The sequence below is a fragment of the Ursus americanus genome, chromosome 31 (genome assembly GCF_024610735.1).
Source record: "Ursus americanus isolate L20-20 chromosome 31, mUrsAme1.1.p, whole genome shotgun sequence".
NCBI lineage: Eukaryota > Metazoa > Chordata > Mammalia > Carnivora > Ursidae > Ursus > Ursus americanus.
The window spans coordinates 17,671,163-17,691,226 of NC_142157.1; the positions used below are offsets into that span (position 1 = coordinate 17,671,163).

Genomic DNA, 20,064 nt, shown 5'->3' on the forward strand with positions numbered 1-20,064 from the left:
AACCAGCACCTGGAAGGAAAACCCCAACCATAAACCCTGGATTGCTGGAGGCTCGGTGAGGACAACTCTGAGAGTTGAAAACTCCAGGGGGCCTCAATCAAAGAACTCCCACCATACTGTGAGACTTACCTCCAGGAGCCAAAATCTACCATCTTAACCATTTTTAAGTACATAGTTACGTGGTGTTACATATATTCATAATGTTTACAGCCATCACCCCATTCATCTCCCATAGCTCTTTTCATCTTGTAAAGCTGAAACTTTGTACGCATTAAGCAGTAACTCCCCATTCTCACCTCCTTCCAACCCCTGGCAACCACCATTCTACTTTCTGTCTCTCTGATTTTGACTACTCTAAGTGTCTCATATAAGGCTGATCATTACAATATTTGTCTTTTGTGACTGGCGTATTTCACTCAGCATAGTGTCCTCAAGGCTTATCCATGTTACGGCATGTGTCAGAATTTCCTTCTCTTTTAAAACTGACTATTATACCATTATATGTTTATACCACATTTTGCTTATCTATTCGAATATCTGTCAGTGGATACTTGGGTTGCTTTTACTTTTTAGCTGTTATGAATAACTCTGCTATGAACATGGGTATACGAATAACTGTTTGAGTCCCTGGCTTCAGTTCTTCTGGTGTATACACAGAGGTGGGATTGCTGGATCATACTGTAATTCTATTTTTAGTTTTTAAGTAGTCTCCATGCCCAGGGTGGAACCCAAGTTGGGGCACAACCCTGAGACAGACCTGAGCTGAGATCAAGAGTTAGATGCTTAACCGACTGAGCCACCCAGGCACCCCAATTCTGTTTTTAATTTTTTGAGGAACCAACATCCTGTTTTCCATAACAGCTATACCATTTTACATTCCTACCAACAGTGCACAATGGTTCCAATTTCCTGACATCTTTGCCAACACTAATTTTCTGCTTTTTTTTTTTTTTTTTTTTTATTGTAGCCATCCTGATGGGTGTTTCTTTGGAGAAATGTCTATTGAAGTCCTGTACTCAGTTTTAAATTGGATTGTTTTTTGTTGTTAAGTTTTATGAGTTCTCTATATATTCTGGATATTATCCCTTATCAGATATATGATTTGCAAATATTTTCTCCCATTTTTTGGGTTGCCTTTTTACTCAGTTGACATTGTCTTTTGATGCACAGAATTTTTTGATTTTCATGAAGTCTAATTTGTTTTCTCTTATGCCTTTGTCGTCATATCAAAGAAATCATTGCCAAATCCAGTGTCATATAGCTTTTGCCCTATATTTTCTTCAAAGAGTACTATAGTTTAAGGTCTTACAGTTAGGTCTTTGATCCATTTGAACTTCATTTCATAGTGGGTAAGGGTCTAACTTCTTTATTTTGCATGTGGATATCTAGTTTTCCCAGCATCATTTGTTGAATTGTTACTTTTTTATTTAACTTTTTACTTTGAAATAATTATAGATTCATAGGAAGTTGCAAAAATAGTATAGAGAGGGTCCTATGTGCCATTCTGAAAACCAGGAACTTGACATTGATACAAAGTGTGTATATAATTCTCTACCATTTTATCACAAGCGTGTATTTATGTTACCACCATCCCAATCAGCCACTACCTCTTTATGATCGTACCCATATCCTCCTGTTCCCCCATTATCTCTAGTATCTGTCAACTAGTAATCTATTTTTCATCTCTCTATCTTTGTCATTTTGACTATATGATTTAGAGAATATGATTTTGAGAATCATACAATATTTGACCTTTGAGACTGGCTTTTTTTCACTCAGTTGTTTCATGTATCGATAGTTTGTACCTGTTTATTCTGTGTATGGTTGTACCATAATTTGTTTAACCATTCACCAATTGCAGAACATTTTGGTTGTTTACAGTTTTTGACTGTTACAAATAAGGCTGCTGTTAATAGGCTGAGGTTTTTTTTGTGAACTTTTTATTTATCTGAGATAAATGACCAGAAGTACAATTTCTGGGTCATAGGATAGGTTTATGTTTAGAGTTTTAACAAAACTGCCAGATTATTTTCCAGAGTGCCTATATAACTTTTTATATTCCTACTAGCATTAAATGAGAGATCTAGTCTCTCTGTACCTTTTACCAGCACTTGGGATTCTCACTTTTTTATTTTAGCTGTTCTAATACATTTGTAGAGATAACTCATCATGATCTTAATTTGCATTTCCTTAATGGCCAGTGATGTTGAAACATTCATGTGCCTATTTGCCATCTGCATGTCCTCTACAGTAAACTCTTTCTTTATGCCTTTGGCCTATTTTCAAATTGGATTTTTTTTTTTAAGTTTGGAAGTCCTTTATATAATCTAGATATGATTTCTTTGTCAGATGTGTGGTTTACAAATATTTTCTTCCAATCTGTAGCTTTTCATCTTCTTAATAGTCATTCACAGAGCAAAAGCTTTCAGTAATGATAAATCCAATTTATTGTTGCTATTTTTTAGATTATGCATTTTATGTTATTTAAAAAAACTCTTCTCCAAGCCCTATTCTAAATATTTTCTCCCTTATTTTCTTCTAAAAATTTTATAATTTTATGTTTTACATTTAAATCTATGATCCATTTTTAATTTTCTGTAAGGTGTGAGATTTAGGTTAAAGTTTATTTTTTTGCCTATGAATGTACAGCCAGTTTTTCTAGCAGTATTTTTTTAAACTATTCTTCAAAAAGTGAATTTGTTTTGCACCTTTTGTCAAAAATCAGTTGGCCTTACTTGCTTAGGTTCTTTCTAAGTTCTTTATTCTGTTCCATTCGTCTACATTTCTCTCCCTCTGCCAATATGACAGTCTTGATAATTGTGGCTCTACAGTAAGTCTTAAAATCAGGTAGAGTGTTTCTTCCCACTTTCCTATCCTTTTTCAAAATGTTTTAGCTATTCTAGTTCCTTTGCCTTTATATATAAATTTTACAATAATCTTGTGTATATCTACCAAAAATCTTGTTGAAATTTTGATAGGAATTATGTTAAACTTGTATATCAGTTTGGAGAGAATTAATATTTACTATCTGGAGTCCTTTAATCTATGAACAGAGTCTGTCTCTTCATCTGTTTATATCTTCTTTGATCTCTTTCTTCAGTGTTTTATGGTTTTTAGCATACAAATCCTGTACATGTCTTATTAGATTTATATCTAAGTGTTTCTCTCTTTTTTTTTTTTGAGTGATTATACATGGTATTGGGTTTTTAATTTCAATTTCCACATGTTCACTGCAAGTAAAGAAATGCAGTTGATTTTTATATGTAGGTATGTATCTTGCAACCTTGCTAGATTCACTTGTTAATTACAAGAGTTTTTATGCAGATTCCTTGAATTTTCTGTGTGGACAATCATGTCATATGACAATAGGGATAGTTTTATTTCTTCCTTTTCAATCTATATGCATTTTATTACCTTTTCATTTCTTATTTTGCTAGCTATAACTTCCAGAATTACATTAACAAGAGTGGTGAGAGAGAACATCCTTCCTTTGTTTCCAACCTTGGATGGAAACCATTTAGTATTTTAGAATTAAGTATGTAAACTACAGGGTTTTTTTGTTAGATGCTTTATATGAAGTTGAAGAAATCTCACTCCATTCCTAGTTTTCTGAGTTTTTTATCATGACTACGTGTTGAATTTTGTTAATTTTTTTGTATCAATTAATATCATGTGATATTTCTTTACTTGTTAATTTGGTGGATTATATTGATTGAATTTTGAATATCGAACTAGACTTGCATCTCTGCAGTAGGTACCATGTAGCCATAGTGTATAATCCTTTTTATATATTGCTAAATTCTATTTGCTGATATTTTGCTAAAGATTTTTGCACGTATGTGAGAGATATTGATCTATAGTTTTCTCTTTTTGTACTGTCTTTGAATGATTTTGGTATCAGAGTAGTATTAACATCATATAAGGGATTGGGAAGCATCTCTCTTCTATTTTCTGAAAGAGACTGTGTTGAATTGGTGTTAATTCTGTAAACGTTTGGTAGAATTCTCCGGTGGGACCATTTAAGACTGGATATTTTATTTTAGGAGTTTTTAAATTATAAATTAAATTTCCTTTGTAATTACAGGACTTATTCAAATATCTTTTATGTATCTATTTTATGGGTGAGTTGGGGTAGTTTGCGTTTTTCAGGCAGTTGGTTAATTCCATCTAAATTGTCAAATTTATGTGTGTATAGTTGTTTCTAATACTAATTTATCCTTTTGATGTCCGTATGTCCTGTAGTGATTTCTCCTGTTTCAGTGCTAATACTGGTAACTTCTGTTTTTTTGGTCAGTTTTGCCAGATGTTTGTCAGTTTTATTGATCTTTTCAAAGAACTAGTTCTGTTTCATTGATTTTTTTTTTTTTACCTATTGCTTTTGTTTTCTATTTCATTTATTTCTGCTCTTATTTTTATTATTCCTTCTTTTTTTTTTTTTAAGATTTTATTTATTAGACAGAGAGACAGCCATTGAGAGAGGGAACACAAGCAGGGGGAGTGGGAGAGGAAGAAGCAGGCTCCCAGCGGAGGAGCCTGATGCAGGGCTCGATCCCAGAACGCCAGGATCACGCCCTGAGCTGAAGGCAGACGCTTAACAAATGAGCCACCCAGGCACCCCTCCTTCTGCTTTCTTGAGCTTGTTTTGATTTTGTTTGCTTTTGATGTGGAAGCCTAGATTATGGTCTTGAGGCTTTTCATTTTTTCTAATGTAAGCTTATAGTGCTTTACATTCCTCTCTCAGCACTGTTTTGGCTATGTCCCACATATTTATGTACAATACATTTTCATTTGATTCAGTTCATTTTTTTTTTCCTTGAGACTTCCTCTTTGATACCTGGATGATTTAAGTGTGCTGTTTAGTTTCCACGTTTTTGGGGATTTTCCTGTTATCTTACTGTTATCGATTTTTGGGTTGATTCCATTTTTGTCAGAAAACCCATTCTGTATGATCTCAATTCATTTAAATTTGTTGAGGTGTGTTTTATGGCCCAAAGTATGGTCTAGCTTAGTATATATCTCATGGGCATTTGAAAAGAATGTGTATTCTGCTGTTGTTTAATGGAGTGTTTTTATAGTCCCCAAAGTCCCCAAGGCTCTATTCTATATTTTTTTCCCCTCTGTTTTTCAGATTAGGCAATTTCTATCATTCTGTCTTCAAGTAAACTGATTACTTTCTCTGTTCCATTTTTCTGTTGAGTTCTCAGTCATTAAATTTTTAATTTTAGTTTGCACATTTTCAGTCCTGATATTTCCATTTGGTTTTTCTGTATTTCTTCTGTGTCTTTCCTATTGACTTTTTACTTCATTTACTTTGAGAATGTTCACTATTACTTATCAAACCATTTTTATATGGCTACTCTAAAATCCTAGTCAGATACTTTGGATCTCTTTTTCATCTTGTTGATTATCTTTTTCATTCAAATTGAGATATTCTTGGTTCTTGGCATGATGAGGGGGATTTTTTTTAAATTTAAACTTGGACATTTGGGGGCACCTGGGTGGCTCAGTCAGTTAAGCATCTATCTTTGCTCAGGTCATGATCCTGGGATTGAGCCCCGAGTCAGAGTCAGTGTGGGGCTCCCTGCTCAGTGGGGATCCTGCCTCTCCCTCTGACTCTCCCCCTGCTCATGCTTATGCTCTCTTTCTCTCTATTCGTCAAATAAATAAATAAAATCTTTAAATAAAAAAAAGAAAAAGTTGGGTATTTGGGGTATTATGATATAATACTCTGAATCTTGTTTAAGTGTACTATCTTAGCTGATGTTCTCTGACAATGCTCTCGCTGAGCCAAGGAAGGGGAGAGTTGCTGCCCTATTACACTGTTAAACGCAGGAAGTCCACAGCCTGTTTTGCAGCTGAGGGAGAAAGTGGTTGTGGATCTTCTTAGGGTTGGGCAGGTGTGGACACCCACACCTCTCACTTGCCAGTAGGCTACACTAGTAACACTCAACTGTTATCCCCTTGCTGGAATAGGCAAGAATGCCTCTTACAGTACCCTACCTGGCCTCTGCTAAAATTGTGAAGGTTTGGTCTCTTTATTCGTGGGCGGTTGTGAAAGCCCTGACTCTCCTCAAGGCTTTCTCTGAAGCTACCGAGGCAGGGAGGGGGAGGGATGCCTCATTCCTCCTGGGTAGATATGGAGGTCTAGGCTTCCCATTAGCTTAGACTATCCCTACCCCTATCACTGATTTTACAGGAGATGGGGATCCTTATTACCTCTCAGCAGGAAAGAAAGTCTTTTCCACATCACCCTGGTAGGGAAGTTGGGGTGCCTTATTACAGCCTCACAGTGGCAGAAGTCTAGGCTTCTCGTTAGCCTTTGCTGGCAAGAAACGGTTGGCCACAATTTTGTCCCTTTTTTGTTTGAAGTGTAAATCAGTTATTATCTAAGCTTGTCTTATTATGCAAGGAAACTGAGGGTACTCACCACCTTGGTGGTCATCATGTCCTGCCATACCTAGCTGGCCTGTCTTCTCTTCAAAAATCAGTCTTCCTGTGTTTGTTTTATATGTAACATTTAAGGTTTTTCCATTTTCTTAGGGGGAGGAGTATGGAAAAGTACTTTTACTTCATTTTTTTAGAAGTGCAAGTTTTGAATTACTTTTTTAAAGTGGTTTTTTAAAAGTTTCTTTACAAAAGCATCAAATACTTGTAATTGTGATACAGTATAGTACCCCAGAATTAAATATAAACAACTACATTTACTTCTTTGCTTCTTTATAACTGATTCTTTATAAGAAGGCAAAATTAGTACTGATGAGGTGGATTCTAGCTTATGCGTATTTTCTTCAAGCAATACTTTGGTGTTCAAAATAAAGAAATCAAGAGAAGCTAAGTAATATGACACACTTCATAAGGAGTCAGTTCTATGACTTGTTCCCCTTTTATGAAAAATATTTTGAAAAACAAAAACCTGGCCTACTAATTTGGGCTCATATGATACTCTGGTGACACCATCCTAGTTTTTCGATAGTTTTATATTAGATTCACCAGTCAGTTTTATATTAGATTCACTGGTCATTTAAATTACCAATTGTCTAATACAGTGTTAGGGACTTTTTTTTTTTTAATCACCCATCTTACAAGCCTGGAAATACAAAGGTATGTAAGCAATATAAGGTAAAATATAGTGGTTAGATGCCACATAATTTCTAGTTCAGGTAATCCTTTTTAACTAGAACTGTTCCCACAGTACTGTATTCTTAATGTACATTGTTCTTGGCATATAGTAAATTCACAAACTTGAATGAAATGTGAGTGAATGAATAAATGATACTACTCCTACCTTCAAAGCTTTCTGTTCATCTGGCAATATTTTTAATTGGAAGGGAAAATAAAATTCTTAGAAAATTATGTATTAATTTGTTCCTCTTTGACCTACCTTTTCCTTTAGTTGTTTCACCTGGCCCACATATGCATTTTAGGACTTCTTCCTTTCTTCAGAACTCCCCTCTTTGTTGTATATTAGGATAGTAATTTTTAAGTCTTGAGAATACTATGTTTTTGCACAGTTATTTACAAGTTCTTTATATTCTAGGTACCATTTTAATCATTTTATATGCTTTAATCTCTTTACTCCTTATTAACAACTCATGAGATGTAGTATTACCATTATTACCATTTTACAAAACAGTAAAGGACTTTAAACAAAAGAGCTAGTAAATTGCAGAGGCTGAGTTTTAGTCCCAGATCTATCCACAATGAGAGCTTTTTCATCTGTCCACAGTGAGAGTTCGTTCATTCGTTCTTTCTTTCTCTTTCCTTTCATCCATTCGCTCACTCACTCACTCACTCACTCACTGTTTATTTAACACCAGACGTTGTCCCAGGCACTGGGAATTCAGTAGTGAACAAAATAAATAAGAATTTTTCCTAGGTGTGGGGCACCTGGGTGGCACAATAGGTCAAGTGTCTGACTCTTGATTCCGGCTCAGGTCATGATCTCTGAGTCATGAGATTGAGCTCCTATGTAGGGCTCCACTGAGCATGGAGTCTGGTTGAGACTTTCTCTCCCTCCTCCTTTCCCCCCTATCTGTCTCTCAAATAAATCTAAAAATATTAAGAAAGAAAAGAAAAAAGAAAAGAAAGAAAGAAAAAAGAATTTTGCCCATGTAGAAAAAGTCAACAAGACGAGTAGTGATAAATGCTGAGGTAAAAAGTAACAAGGAAGAGGGGTGGGGAGCACACGTATATATACACATGTGGATGTGGCAGGCCTGCTGCAGGGACAAGGAAGGCCTCAATAATAAAGAGACATTTGTGCAAAGACCTACAGGAGGTTAGGGGGTAAACAAGGCAGGTGAGGGATTGGGTTTTAGGTAAAGGCAACAGATGAAAGCTTTATGTTTTGTTTTGTTTTTTTAAGATTTCATTTGTCAAAAAGAGAGAGAGCACACAAGCAGGGAGAGTGGAAGGCAGGGGGAGAAGCAGGCTTCCCACTGAGCAAGGAGCCCTTTATGGGACCCAGTCCCAGGACCCTGGGATCATGACCTGAGCTGAAGGCAGACGCTTAACCGACTGAGCCACCCAGGTATCCTGAAAGCTTTATGTTTTTGAGGAATAGCAATGAGGCTGGAGAGTATTAAAATGAGGTCAGAGAGATGAATGGGGTGGGGATGGGAGGCATAAATCACTTAGAGCCTTATACTTTAAGAACTTGGCTTTTACTCTGGAATGGGAAGTCCTAAGAAGGTTGAGCAGAGGAGTTACATGATTTGATACATGTTCTAAGAAGTCTCGCTGTGAGGCTAAGAACAGACTGAAACAAGGACTTGAAACAAGGAGACCAACCAGTTGGGAGTTGTTTTAGCGATCCAGACAAGAAATGGTGATGACTTGGATCAGAGTGATAAAAGTAAAGAAATGGAATTCTTATGTATTTTGAATTTAGAGACAGGATTTCCTACAGGTTGTAAGAGAGAAGGGGAAATTGATGACTTCAAGGTTTGGGACCCCAGTAGGTCGAAGGAATGGGAACTATACTGGAAGAAGCAGATGGAAGTGAAGGGAGTTTTATCAAGAGCTTAGTTTAGCACATAGTTCTATCCCTCCTTAATGTTTAGGGCACATTCCTGTGCAAGTCAAGTAATTTCTGCAACTCTGCTGTGAGGTAGAGCAGATATTTCATTTTACAGGTGGAGACTTAGAAGTAATGTGAAGGAAATATAATGTATTGGTGAATGACTAAAGATACAGAACCTAGTTTTTCTGACTTCTTGTTTTCTCATTTTTCTACCACTTTTCATATTAATGACATGATTTCAAATCTCCTTACTATTCTGATAACTTTTCTGACATAATCTAGTTTCTCAGTGCTCAAAACTGATTAAGATTTCCTTCCTTCTCCTCTTCCAAATTACATTTCATTTATATCTGCTGCACTATTGTTTGAGCATTTCCAAACAGAAATTCTCTGTGCCTGCTAGAAAAGGAAGGTAGTAAGTTAAGATGTTATGACTTTGCTCAGTTTAAACTCTTTTCTACTGTTTTCAAAACCGTAGAGGTATAAGTATTAATCAAGACCTAAAGAATATTCTCAGGTTCATGGTCAAAGAGCCCAAATTACTATTCACTGGTTTATTATGTCTTAGCATAATAAACACTTTTGCAATGTGTGACAGGAAGTATTTGATCTAAGTAGCTGGCTTATTAGTTGAATTGTTTAGTGTAAGTTTCCAAATATATGAGAAGGTAGGCTACTTATGCCAGAGTTTTTTTGTTTCTTTGGCTTTTGTTCCTGGACCCAAACTCTGCATCATTTTGTTGAATAAGAGCATTAAATGGAAGGACTCCCTTAAAATGATATTTAGCTCATTCCTCATTCCTTTGACAATCATATTGAATAAATTTTTCTTTTGAGAGGAAACCATTTCTCTTAAAAAGTCACTAGGCACTTAAGGTATCATGGGTTTTACTTCTTTTTTGATTTATTTTGGATTTTGTTTGATTTTTGTTGTCGTTGTTGGTTGGTTGGTTGGTTGGTTGGCTAGTTTTTGTTTCTAGCCTTTGTCAGGCTTGTCATTAGAAAAACCAATCTATCTTAACTTGAAGCCTATAACTTACTAAACTTTAATAAGACTTACTCTTCCAAGGGAGACAAACCATAAGAGACTCTTAATCTCAGGAAACAAACTGAGGGTTACTGGAGGGGAGTGGGTTGGGTGGTTGGGGTGGTTGGGTGATGGACATTGGGGAGGATATGTGTTGTGGTGAGCACTGCGTATTGTGTAAGACTGATGAACCACAGACCTGTACCCCTGAAACAAGTAATACATTATGTCAATAAAATAAAAATTTTTTTAAAAGGACTTACTCTTCCAGCAAAAATACTCTATATTTTTTCTTTAACTCAAAAATTTCCCTATAAAATTCATCATGCTGCTAAAAGTCTTAGATTTGTGTTTCTTGGATGAACTATAAATAGGGATGTGTTTATAATGCCAAAATTCATGATAGCTGGGCCCATACTAATTATATGGAGTTTATTGAAACTAGAAATCTGCAGGAAAGATGAGGGTAGTTAGCAAATAGAGGTCTTTTTTTCCCTTAGACATATTTTGAAAACACATATTTTTCAATATATGAAAGATTTTGCCAAGTGCAGAATGTTAGATGCTACAGTCTTAGCCTTATATTAGTAAAGTAGCAAGAAATCAGTGAATATTTATAAGCTGTGGGTTTATTGGTTTTAGAAATTGTATTTTCAGATAGATTTATCTTGTATAATCTTCAAGGTTTGTTTTTATATTTGTATCTACAACTTTGTAAAAATATATAAGTATACATTCATATATATTAATTTTTTAGTGATATGTTCCTTCTCTTTTCCTTCACTGTCTCTACGCTTCCTCTTTTCTTTATCTCTACCCCCTATATACCTCGTAGGTATCATCCATATTTTTCTCCATGCTTTTATAATAATATGAAAATGCATTCAGGTTGAATATATATATATAAGCACATGTAGAGGTTTGAAGAGGCCTTATTTTGTTTTGCAAATAGAGAATCTTATATGCTTTTCTCCATCTTGCTTTTATTACTCGAACTCATGAAAATCTCTGTAAGTCAATTGGGATAGCTCTACTTCAGTATCATTTGATGATAATTTAATATTCCTTAGTATAGATACCTCATCAACAATTATTCAGCCATTCTCCTATTAATATACATTTACTATTTTAACAGTTTTGTATCTCTATGAATAACAAATAGTCATACAGACATACATACATACCCATGTACTTACATACAATTACATTTTAATGCTTTTATTTCTGAGGGAATTGCTGGAGAAAAAATTTTTTTTTAATTTTAACAGGTTCTCTTAGATCACTTCCCAAAAAGGCTGCAATATAATAATTCACATTTCTACCACCAATGTAGAGATGGCCCTTTCCCTGCCAACAGTACCCTTTATTAGATTTTTAGATTTCTGCCCATATGATAGGTATAAAATCATATCATGTTATTAATTCAAACTGCATTTCTTTAACCTTTACAGGGTGTATCTTGTTTCTTGGTCACTTGGATTTGTTCTTTTGTGACTTTTGCCCATTTTTTCTGTTGGGTGCTTGTCCTCTTGTCAATATATAATATCTCTTTATGTGTTCTGTAGATCAGTCGTCTGTACTCTGAATTGTAGATATTCCTTTCAAATGTATTATTTCTCTCTTCATTTGTTTATTCTGTCCTTCATCTTTTTTATGGCATCTATATTTCCATTTTAGTTAGGATTTCCTCATCCTTTAAATAGTACATGTAGTTTTTTAGATTTCTTTTCGCAAGATGTTTATTTCTTGGGTTTTTAAAGTCAAGTCTCTTGTCTAACTGGAATTTATTTTTGTGTATTGTGTAAGGTTATGTCCAGTTTTCTTTCAAATGAATATTCAGTTGTGCCAGCATCATTTATTAAATCCTTTTCCCACTGAATTGAAATGTGTATGGATTCTCTGTCCTAGGAATTTATCTATTTCTATGACAATATTGTATTAATTTTACTACATCAGCATTAGAGGATATGTGAACACATACATGCACACACAGTGGTGAAGATATGATTATAAGAAATTTGACTATATGGAATTTGACTATAGCAATTAAGAATAGAGTTGCTTCTCAATATTGACTCTAATCAAAAGGGCTTTAATGAACAGGCCAGTTGATAGCCATCTATTGATAACTACCCCTGATGCCATCAGATTAGATTTTGCGTTTGTTAAAATATTGAAAAGATGAATGTATATACTATTTATTGAGAGCCACTTTTGCACCAAATAGTATGTTAGGGTTATATCATTTTCCGCATATCAACTTTGTAAGATTAGATTTAGCTTTCTTTTACAGATGAGAAAATAGACACTTGTTCTAAGGGTTAAGTTACTTGCCCAATATTATGTCACTATTATGATCAGGCTTTTTTCATTGTGTCATTATGAAAACATGAAATGTTTCATAAAAAGTACTTTGAAAACTAAAGATACATACAAATTGACATGGTGGTTATATTGTGATCATCATCTCATTAGTATCTCTGAGTTTCATTTAAAAACAATACAGTAGCTAATGCACAATAGAACAGCTAGCTATTTATAGCAAAGCAATTATAATTGTTTTTTAACCCCCTTCACCCATTTCTCCCACTCCCCACTCCCTGCCTGTGACAACCACCAATATGTTCTCTGTATCTGTGAGCTGGTTTTTTTGGGGGGGGGGTTGTTTGGTTTTGTTAAGATTCCCCATATAAGAGAGATCATATGGTATTTGTATCTCTCTCTCTTATTTCACGTAGCATAATGCCCTTGAGGCCCATCCATATTGTTGTAAAAGGCAAGATTTCATTCCTTTTTATGGCTGAATTATATTCCATTGTTTATAATTCTGTTTTGATGAAAGAACAATATTTATATGTTTTTTCAAGATATGGTGTATGAATAAAATTCTTTTCTTTCTTAACAAATCTTAATAATTTATTCTCTTAAACATTTTTAGAACAGAAGAAAGTTAAAGTAAAAAAACCAAAACCTGAATTTCCTGTATATACGCCTTTAGAAAGTGCATATATTCAATCTTATGATCATGGAACTTCTATAGAAGAAATTGAGGAACAAATGGATGATTGGCTGGAAAACAGAAACAAAACACAGAAAAAACAGGTAAATCTTTTAAAAATTTATTTTAATTGAGTAAATTACAGAAAAGTACATAAAATGTAAATATACAGTTCAGTGAATTATCACAAGTTAACTGTTGCCAAGATCAAGAAGATGTAGAACATTGCCAATTGTCCAGAAGCTTCCCTCCTTCTTCCTCCTGGTCTCTACCTTCCTTTTCTTCTACAAAGATAAAACTGACTTCTAACATCATAGATTAGTTTTACCTGCTGTTTGAAGTTACTAAATGAAACCATCCTGTTTTAATCCGTTCAGGCTGCTATAACAAAAATATAATAGACTGGGTGGCTTAAACAACAAACATTTATTTCTCACAGTTCTGAAGACTGGGAAGTCCAAGATCAAGACGCCGGCAGATTCGGTGTCTGGTGAGGGCACTCTTCCTAATTCATAGACAGCAGTCTTCTCGCTGTGTCCTCACATGGCAGAAGAGGTGAGAGAGCTCTCTGGGGTCTCTTTTATAAGGGCACTAATCCCATTCATGAGGGCTCCACCCTCATGACCTAATCATCTCCCAAAGGCCCTACCTCCTAATATCATCACATTGGGGGTTAGGATTTCAACATATGATTTGGGGGGAACACAAACATTCAGTCCATAACACATTCCATGTGTACTCTTTTGCATCTGGTTGCCTCCATTTGGTATTATATTTCTAAGATTTGTCCATTGTTGTGTGTAGCAGCAGGTTGTTCATTTTCATTAATGTGTGACAGTCCATTTAGAAATATAGCAGAATTTTTTGTTGTTGAAAATTGTATTTTTTCCAGTTTTTGGCTACAATAAATAATTTTCCTGTGAACATTATTGTACTTTTAGTATGCATATGTATAAATTTCTCTTTTGAAGTTAAGTTGAAGTAAAGGTCAACTTTACTTCTAAACAGTTTTTTAAAATGTTTTTATCAGTTTATACTTGAGCAGCAGGATATGAAAATTCCAGTTACTCTACATTCTTGCCAACACTTGGTCAAGTCTTTTATATTTTAACTATTCTGGTAGGTATATAGTGATATTTAATTATGGTTTAATTTGCATATTCTTTGATCAGTAAGATTGAATGAATGCCTTTTCTTATGTTTACTGGACCCTGATAATTTCCTATGTGAAGTCTTTTCAAGTCTTCTTTTTATTAGGTTGCCTGTATTTTCTCATACTGATTTGTAAAGAGTTCTTTATATATTTCATAAACAGAATTTCTGCACATATTTTATCCCACTCTGACTTGCCCTTTCACTCTCTTAATGGTGTCTTTTGATGACCAAAGTTACTAATTTTAATCGTCATGCTTTTTCTTTCCTTTCCATATTTGGTGTTTTTTGTGTTGTGTTTAAGAAATCTTTTCCTACCTCAAAGTCATAAAAATATTACTAAATCCCCATAAGCTTTAATGTTCTGTTTTTCACATTTAGATCAATAATCTCCTGGAATTTATTTTTGTGTTTGGGGTGAAGCAATGTTTAAGTGTAAATTTTTTTTCAAAAGTTTTCCAAACCAGTTGGCTCACTTAATGAAAACACTTCTTCCTATGCTCTACAAATACCATCTTTATCATAAAACAAGTGTTCATAACTGTGTCGGTCTGTGAAAAGCCTGAAAAGGCTTTCTACTTTGTTCTATTCATCTGCTTGTGCATCTGGTGCCAATACCATACAGTATTAATTACTGTAGCTTTATAATAAGTACCCAGTGCAATAATTTTCTAGCTCATTTTTCCTTCTATAAGATAATCACTTTATGTTTTCATATAAATTTTTGAAGTAGCTTGTCATTTTCCACAAATTATTCAGCTGAAATTCTCAATTTGGAGTATATTGAATATATGTAGATCAGTTTTGGAAGAATTGATAGGCAGACAGCATTGATTCTAAAAATCATGAGTAAATCCATTCATTTACATCTTTAAAAATTTTTTAATAATGTGTTACAACTTTCTGTGTGTCCATATTGCATATTTTTTCCTTAGATTTATTCCTGGGTATTTAGTGTTTTTAGATGACACCATAAATGATATTGTTACATTTAACTTTCTAATTCTATTTGGGATATAGAAATATAATTGATTTTTGTATAATTACCTTATATCCAGCAACCTTGCTAAATTTATTTTTTTAATTCTACATATCTGTATATTATGCATTTTTTTCTTTTGTGCTAATTAGGATCTCTAATACATGTAGAATCGAAGTGATGATAGCAAGTATCCTTGTTTCATTTTCAATCTCAAAAACTTCATCATTGAAGCTTTTTAAATTTCATCATTGAAATTATTTATTAAAATTTTATCATTTCATTATTAAATACAATGTATGTTGCCAGCTTTTTATAGAATTTTTTATTGAGATATATTTCACATAACACAAACCTCGCCATTTAAAAGTACATACACTTTAGTGGTTTTTAGACTCTTCACTATGTTGTGCAACCATCACCACTATCTAATTTGAGAACATTTTCATCACACCAAAAAACTAAAATAACTGTCTACCTGTTAGCAGTTAATTCCAATTCTCAGCCTTCCTCTTCCATGACAACCACTGATCTACTTTCCGTTCCTATGGATTTGCCTATTATAGACATTCCATGTAATTAGAATTATACAATGTGTGCTCTTTTGTGTTTGGCTTCACATAATGTTTTCAGGGTTCATCCATGCTATAGCATTTAACAGTGATGATGGCACAGTTTCTATTTCTTTACTCCTTTGTATGGAACATACTGTCTTTTTTCTTTGCAGGCCTTGTAATTTTTGTTGTTGTTACTGAAGACAAGATATTATGAATATTATAACTTGGCAACTCTAGAAACCAGATTCTCTCTCCTTTCTAGGATTCGTTGTTTTTTGGTCAAATTATAGTTGTTTGTTTAGTGCTTTTTTGAACTAATGTTATGAAGTCTGTATATTTTGTCACGTGTGGCCACTGAAATCTCTGTTTCATTAGCTTAGTGATCAGCTAGTAATTGGACAGAATTTTCTTAAATGCCTAGAACCCAAAATTCTTCCAGTCTTTGCCATGGTTTCTGTGTATGTATTGAAGATTGCCTTTCATACTCAGCCAGGCGGTTTACAACTCTGCCTTAGCCTTTACTTTGTGTTTCCAAAGATACTCAAGGTCATGAGGTAGTGAGAACTTTTATCATTTTCAGGTCTTTTCTGAGCATGCTCACAGCCCTGAGCATGCACATAGACTTCTAGATGCCCAGGAATGTCAGAGCATCCCATTCCTCAGCCTTTCCTCCCAAGCTTTTCGGATAATCTTTTGTTTTCCCAACTATTTTCTGTCACCTCAGTCAGCAGTGGCTAAGATATCAGCCTGTAAAAGTTTTCAACAAATGCCTCCAGGGAAGCAGCTTTAGAATTAGGCCAGTTTTGAGTTAGGGAAAATAAAGACAAGCTTTTTGAACCTGTATTCCAGGGAGCCACCAGCCAGGTTAGAACAAATAATTACAATTCTTTGCAAATTAGCTCATTCTGCACCTGCCATGATTAGAAATCAGTTATTATTTTCACAGGCAGTGATGAGCTATAGAATAGGAGATAGGGCTGGGGTCTGTTAAAGTGCCACAAAGTATGCTGTGCTTTTTTTTTTAATTGAAGTATAATTGACATACAATGTTATATTAATTTCAAGTGTACAACATTGATTCAACGTTTGTACACATTACTCTATACTGTGCACAATGAGTCATCATCTGTCGCCATACAACATTGTTACAGTATTATTAACTATATTCCCTATGCTGTACTTTTATCTCCTTGACTTATTTATTTTATAACTGGAAGTTTGTACCTCTTAATCTCCTTCACCCATTTTGCCTGTTCCCCAACTCCCTTCCCTCTGGCAACCACCAATTTGTTCTTTGTATTTAAGAGTCTGTTTTGGTTTTTAGATTATACATATAAGTGAAATCATATGGTATTGTTTTTCTCTGACTTATTTCACTAAACATAATTCCCTTTAAGGCCATCCCTGTTGTCACATATGGCAAGATCTGATTCTTTTTTGATGGTTAAATAATATCTCATTGTGCACACACACGTGTGTGTATCCCATTTTCTTTATCCATTCATCTATCAGTGGACACTTAGCCGCATCTTGGCCATTGTAAATAACGCTGCAGTCAACTCAGAGTGCGTGTGTCTTTTGAATTAGTATTTTCATTTTCTTTGGGTAAATGCCCAGTACTAGAGTTACTGGATCACACGGTATTTATATTTTTCATGATTCCGTACTGTTTTCCATATCAGCTGCACCAATTTGCATTCCCACCAGTACACAAGTGTTCCCTTTTCTCCACATCCTCACCAACTTTTGCTATTTCTTGTCTTTTTGGTACTCGCCATTCTAACAGGTGAAAGATGATATCTCATTGTGGTTTTGATTTGCATTTCCCTGATGATGAGTGATATTGAGCATCTTTTCATGTGTCTGTTGGCCATCTGTATGTCTTTTTTGAAAAAATGTCTACTCAGGTCCTCTGTTTTTTCATTGTAATGTTTGGATTTTGGGGTGTTGACTTGTGTAAATTCTTTGTGTATTTTGATATTAACCCCCTCTGGGATATATCATTTGCAAATATATTCTCCCATTCTGTGGGTCACCTTTTTGTTTTGTTGATGGTTTCCTTTGCAGTGCAAAGCTTCTTATTTTTGTGTAGTCCTGATAGTTTTTCTTTTTGTTTCCCTTGCCTAAGGAGACATATCCGTAAATATGTTGCTAAGGTCAATATCCAAGAGTACTGCCTATGTGTTCTTTTAGGAGTTTTCTGGTTTCAGGTCTCACATTTAAGTCTCTAATCCATTCTGAGTTTTTTTTGTGTGGGGGGGGGTAAGAAAGTGGTCCGCTTTCATTATTTTATGGGTAGCTGTCCAGTTTTCCCAGCATCATTTATTGAAGAGACTGTCTTTTCCTCATTGTATATTCTTGCATCTTTTGTCCTAAATTAATTGACTATATAAGTATGGGTTTATTTCTGGGTTCTCTATTCTGTTAATCTATGTGTCTGTTTTTCTGCCAGTACCATATTGTTTTGAATACTGTAGTTTTGTAGTATAGTTTGAAATCTGGAATTGTGATATCTCCAGCTTTGTTCTTCTTTCTCAAGATTGCTTTGGCTATTCAAGGTTTTTTGTGGTTCCATAAAAATTTTATGATTATTTATGCTAGTTCTGTGAAATATGCTGTTGGTAGTTTGGTAGGGATTGCATTGAATCTGTAGATTGCTTTGGGTAGTAGGGACATTTTAACAATATTAGTACTTCCAGTTGACGAGCATAGTGTATCTTTCCATTTGTGTCATTTTCAGTTTCTTTTATGAATGTCTCATATTTTTCAGAGTACAAGTCTTTTCCAGGACTATGTTGAATAAAAGAGGTGAGAGTAGACACCCTCATCACGTCCCTGACTTGAAAGACACACTTTCAGTTTTTCACCATTGAGTATGGTTTTGTCCCACTTGATTGTGGTAAATGATTTTTTTTAATGTATTGTTGAATTTGGTTTGATAATATTTTATTGAGGATTTTTGCATCTATGTTCATCAGAGATATTGGCCCGTAGTTCTCTTTCTTTGTAGTGTCTTTGTCTGGTTTTGATATCACAGTAATGCTGCCCTCATAGAATGAATTTGGAAGTTTTCCTTCCTCTTCTGTTTTTAGGAAAGTTTGAGAAGAACAGGTATGAACTCTTCTTTACACGTTTGTTAGAATTCACCCGTGAAGCCATCTGGTCCTGGACTTTTGTTTGTTGGGAGTTTTTTTTATTATTATTACTTATTCAGTTTCATTGCTGGTAATCCATCTGTTCAAATTTTCTATTAATTCATGATTCAGTTTTGGAAGATTCTATGTTTCTAGGAATTTATCCATTTCTTCTGTGTTGTTCAATTTGTTGGCATATGATTTTGCATAATATTCTTTATAATTCTTTATATTTTTATGGTATCAGTTATTATTTATTTTCCTTTATTTCTGATTCTACTTATTTGAGTCCCGTCTTTTTTTCTGATGAGTCTGGCTTAAATTTTATCAGTTTTGTTTATCTTTTCAAAGAACCAGCTTTTGGTTTCATTGAGCTTTTCTATTGTGGTGGTGGTGGTGGTGGTGGTGGTGGTGTTTTTGTCTCTGTTTCATTTCTCTGTTCCAATCTTTATTATTTCTTTCCTTGTTCTAGCTTTGAGTTTTGTTTGTTCTTCTTTTCTACTTCCTTTGGGTGTAAGGTTAACTGTTTATTTGAGATTTTTCTTGTTTCTTTTTTTATTAAGTTTTTTATGTTAATTCCAGTATGGTTAACAGTGTATACTGTTATATTAGTTTCAGGTGTACAATATAGTGATTCAACAATTCTGTACATAACTCAGTGCTCATCATGATAAGTGTGCTCTTTAATCCCCATCACCTGTTTCACCCATTTTTCCCCCCACCTCCCCTCTGGTTACCATCAGTTTGTTCTCTATGGAGTCTGTCTCTTGGTTTGTCTCCCTCTCTCTCTCTCTTTTTCCTTCCTTTACTCCTTTGTTTTTCTTAAATTCTACATGTGAGTGAAGGGACTTTTCTTGTTTCTTGAGGTAGGCAGATATTGCTATAAACTTCCCCTTTTAACTGTGTCTCAAAGATTTTGGACCATTGTGTTTTCATTTTCATTTGTCTCCATGTATTTTTTAATTTCGTCTTTGATTTCTTCATTGACCCATCGATTGTTTAGTAGCATGTTGTTTCACCTCCACACATTGGTGTTTTTTCCAGTTTTTTTCCTGTAATTGATTTCTAGTTTTATACTGTTGTGGTCAGAAAAGGTAATTGTGGGTGCCTGGGTGGCTCAGTCAGTTGAGCATCCAGCTCTTGATTTTGACTCAGGGATGTGAGCTTGAGCTCTCCGTCGGGTTCCATTCGCACC

The 20,064-nt window shown here is 34.5% G+C and overlaps 1 protein-coding gene across 2 annotated transcripts in view; it reads left to right on the forward strand.

The window, feature by feature from the left end:
• Positions 1-20,064, forward strand: part of DNAJC1 (DnaJ heat shock protein family (Hsp40) member C1) — a 208,207-nt gene that overhangs the window by 94,164 nt on the left and 93,979 nt on the right. For both annotated transcript variants that reach the window (XM_045787267.2, XM_045787258.2), the window contains one exon: positions 12,988-13,151. In XM_045787267.2, coding sequence (XP_045643223.1) covers positions 12,988-13,151 — 164 coding nt within the window. The remainder of the gene's footprint in view (positions 1-12,987; positions 13,152-20,064) is intronic.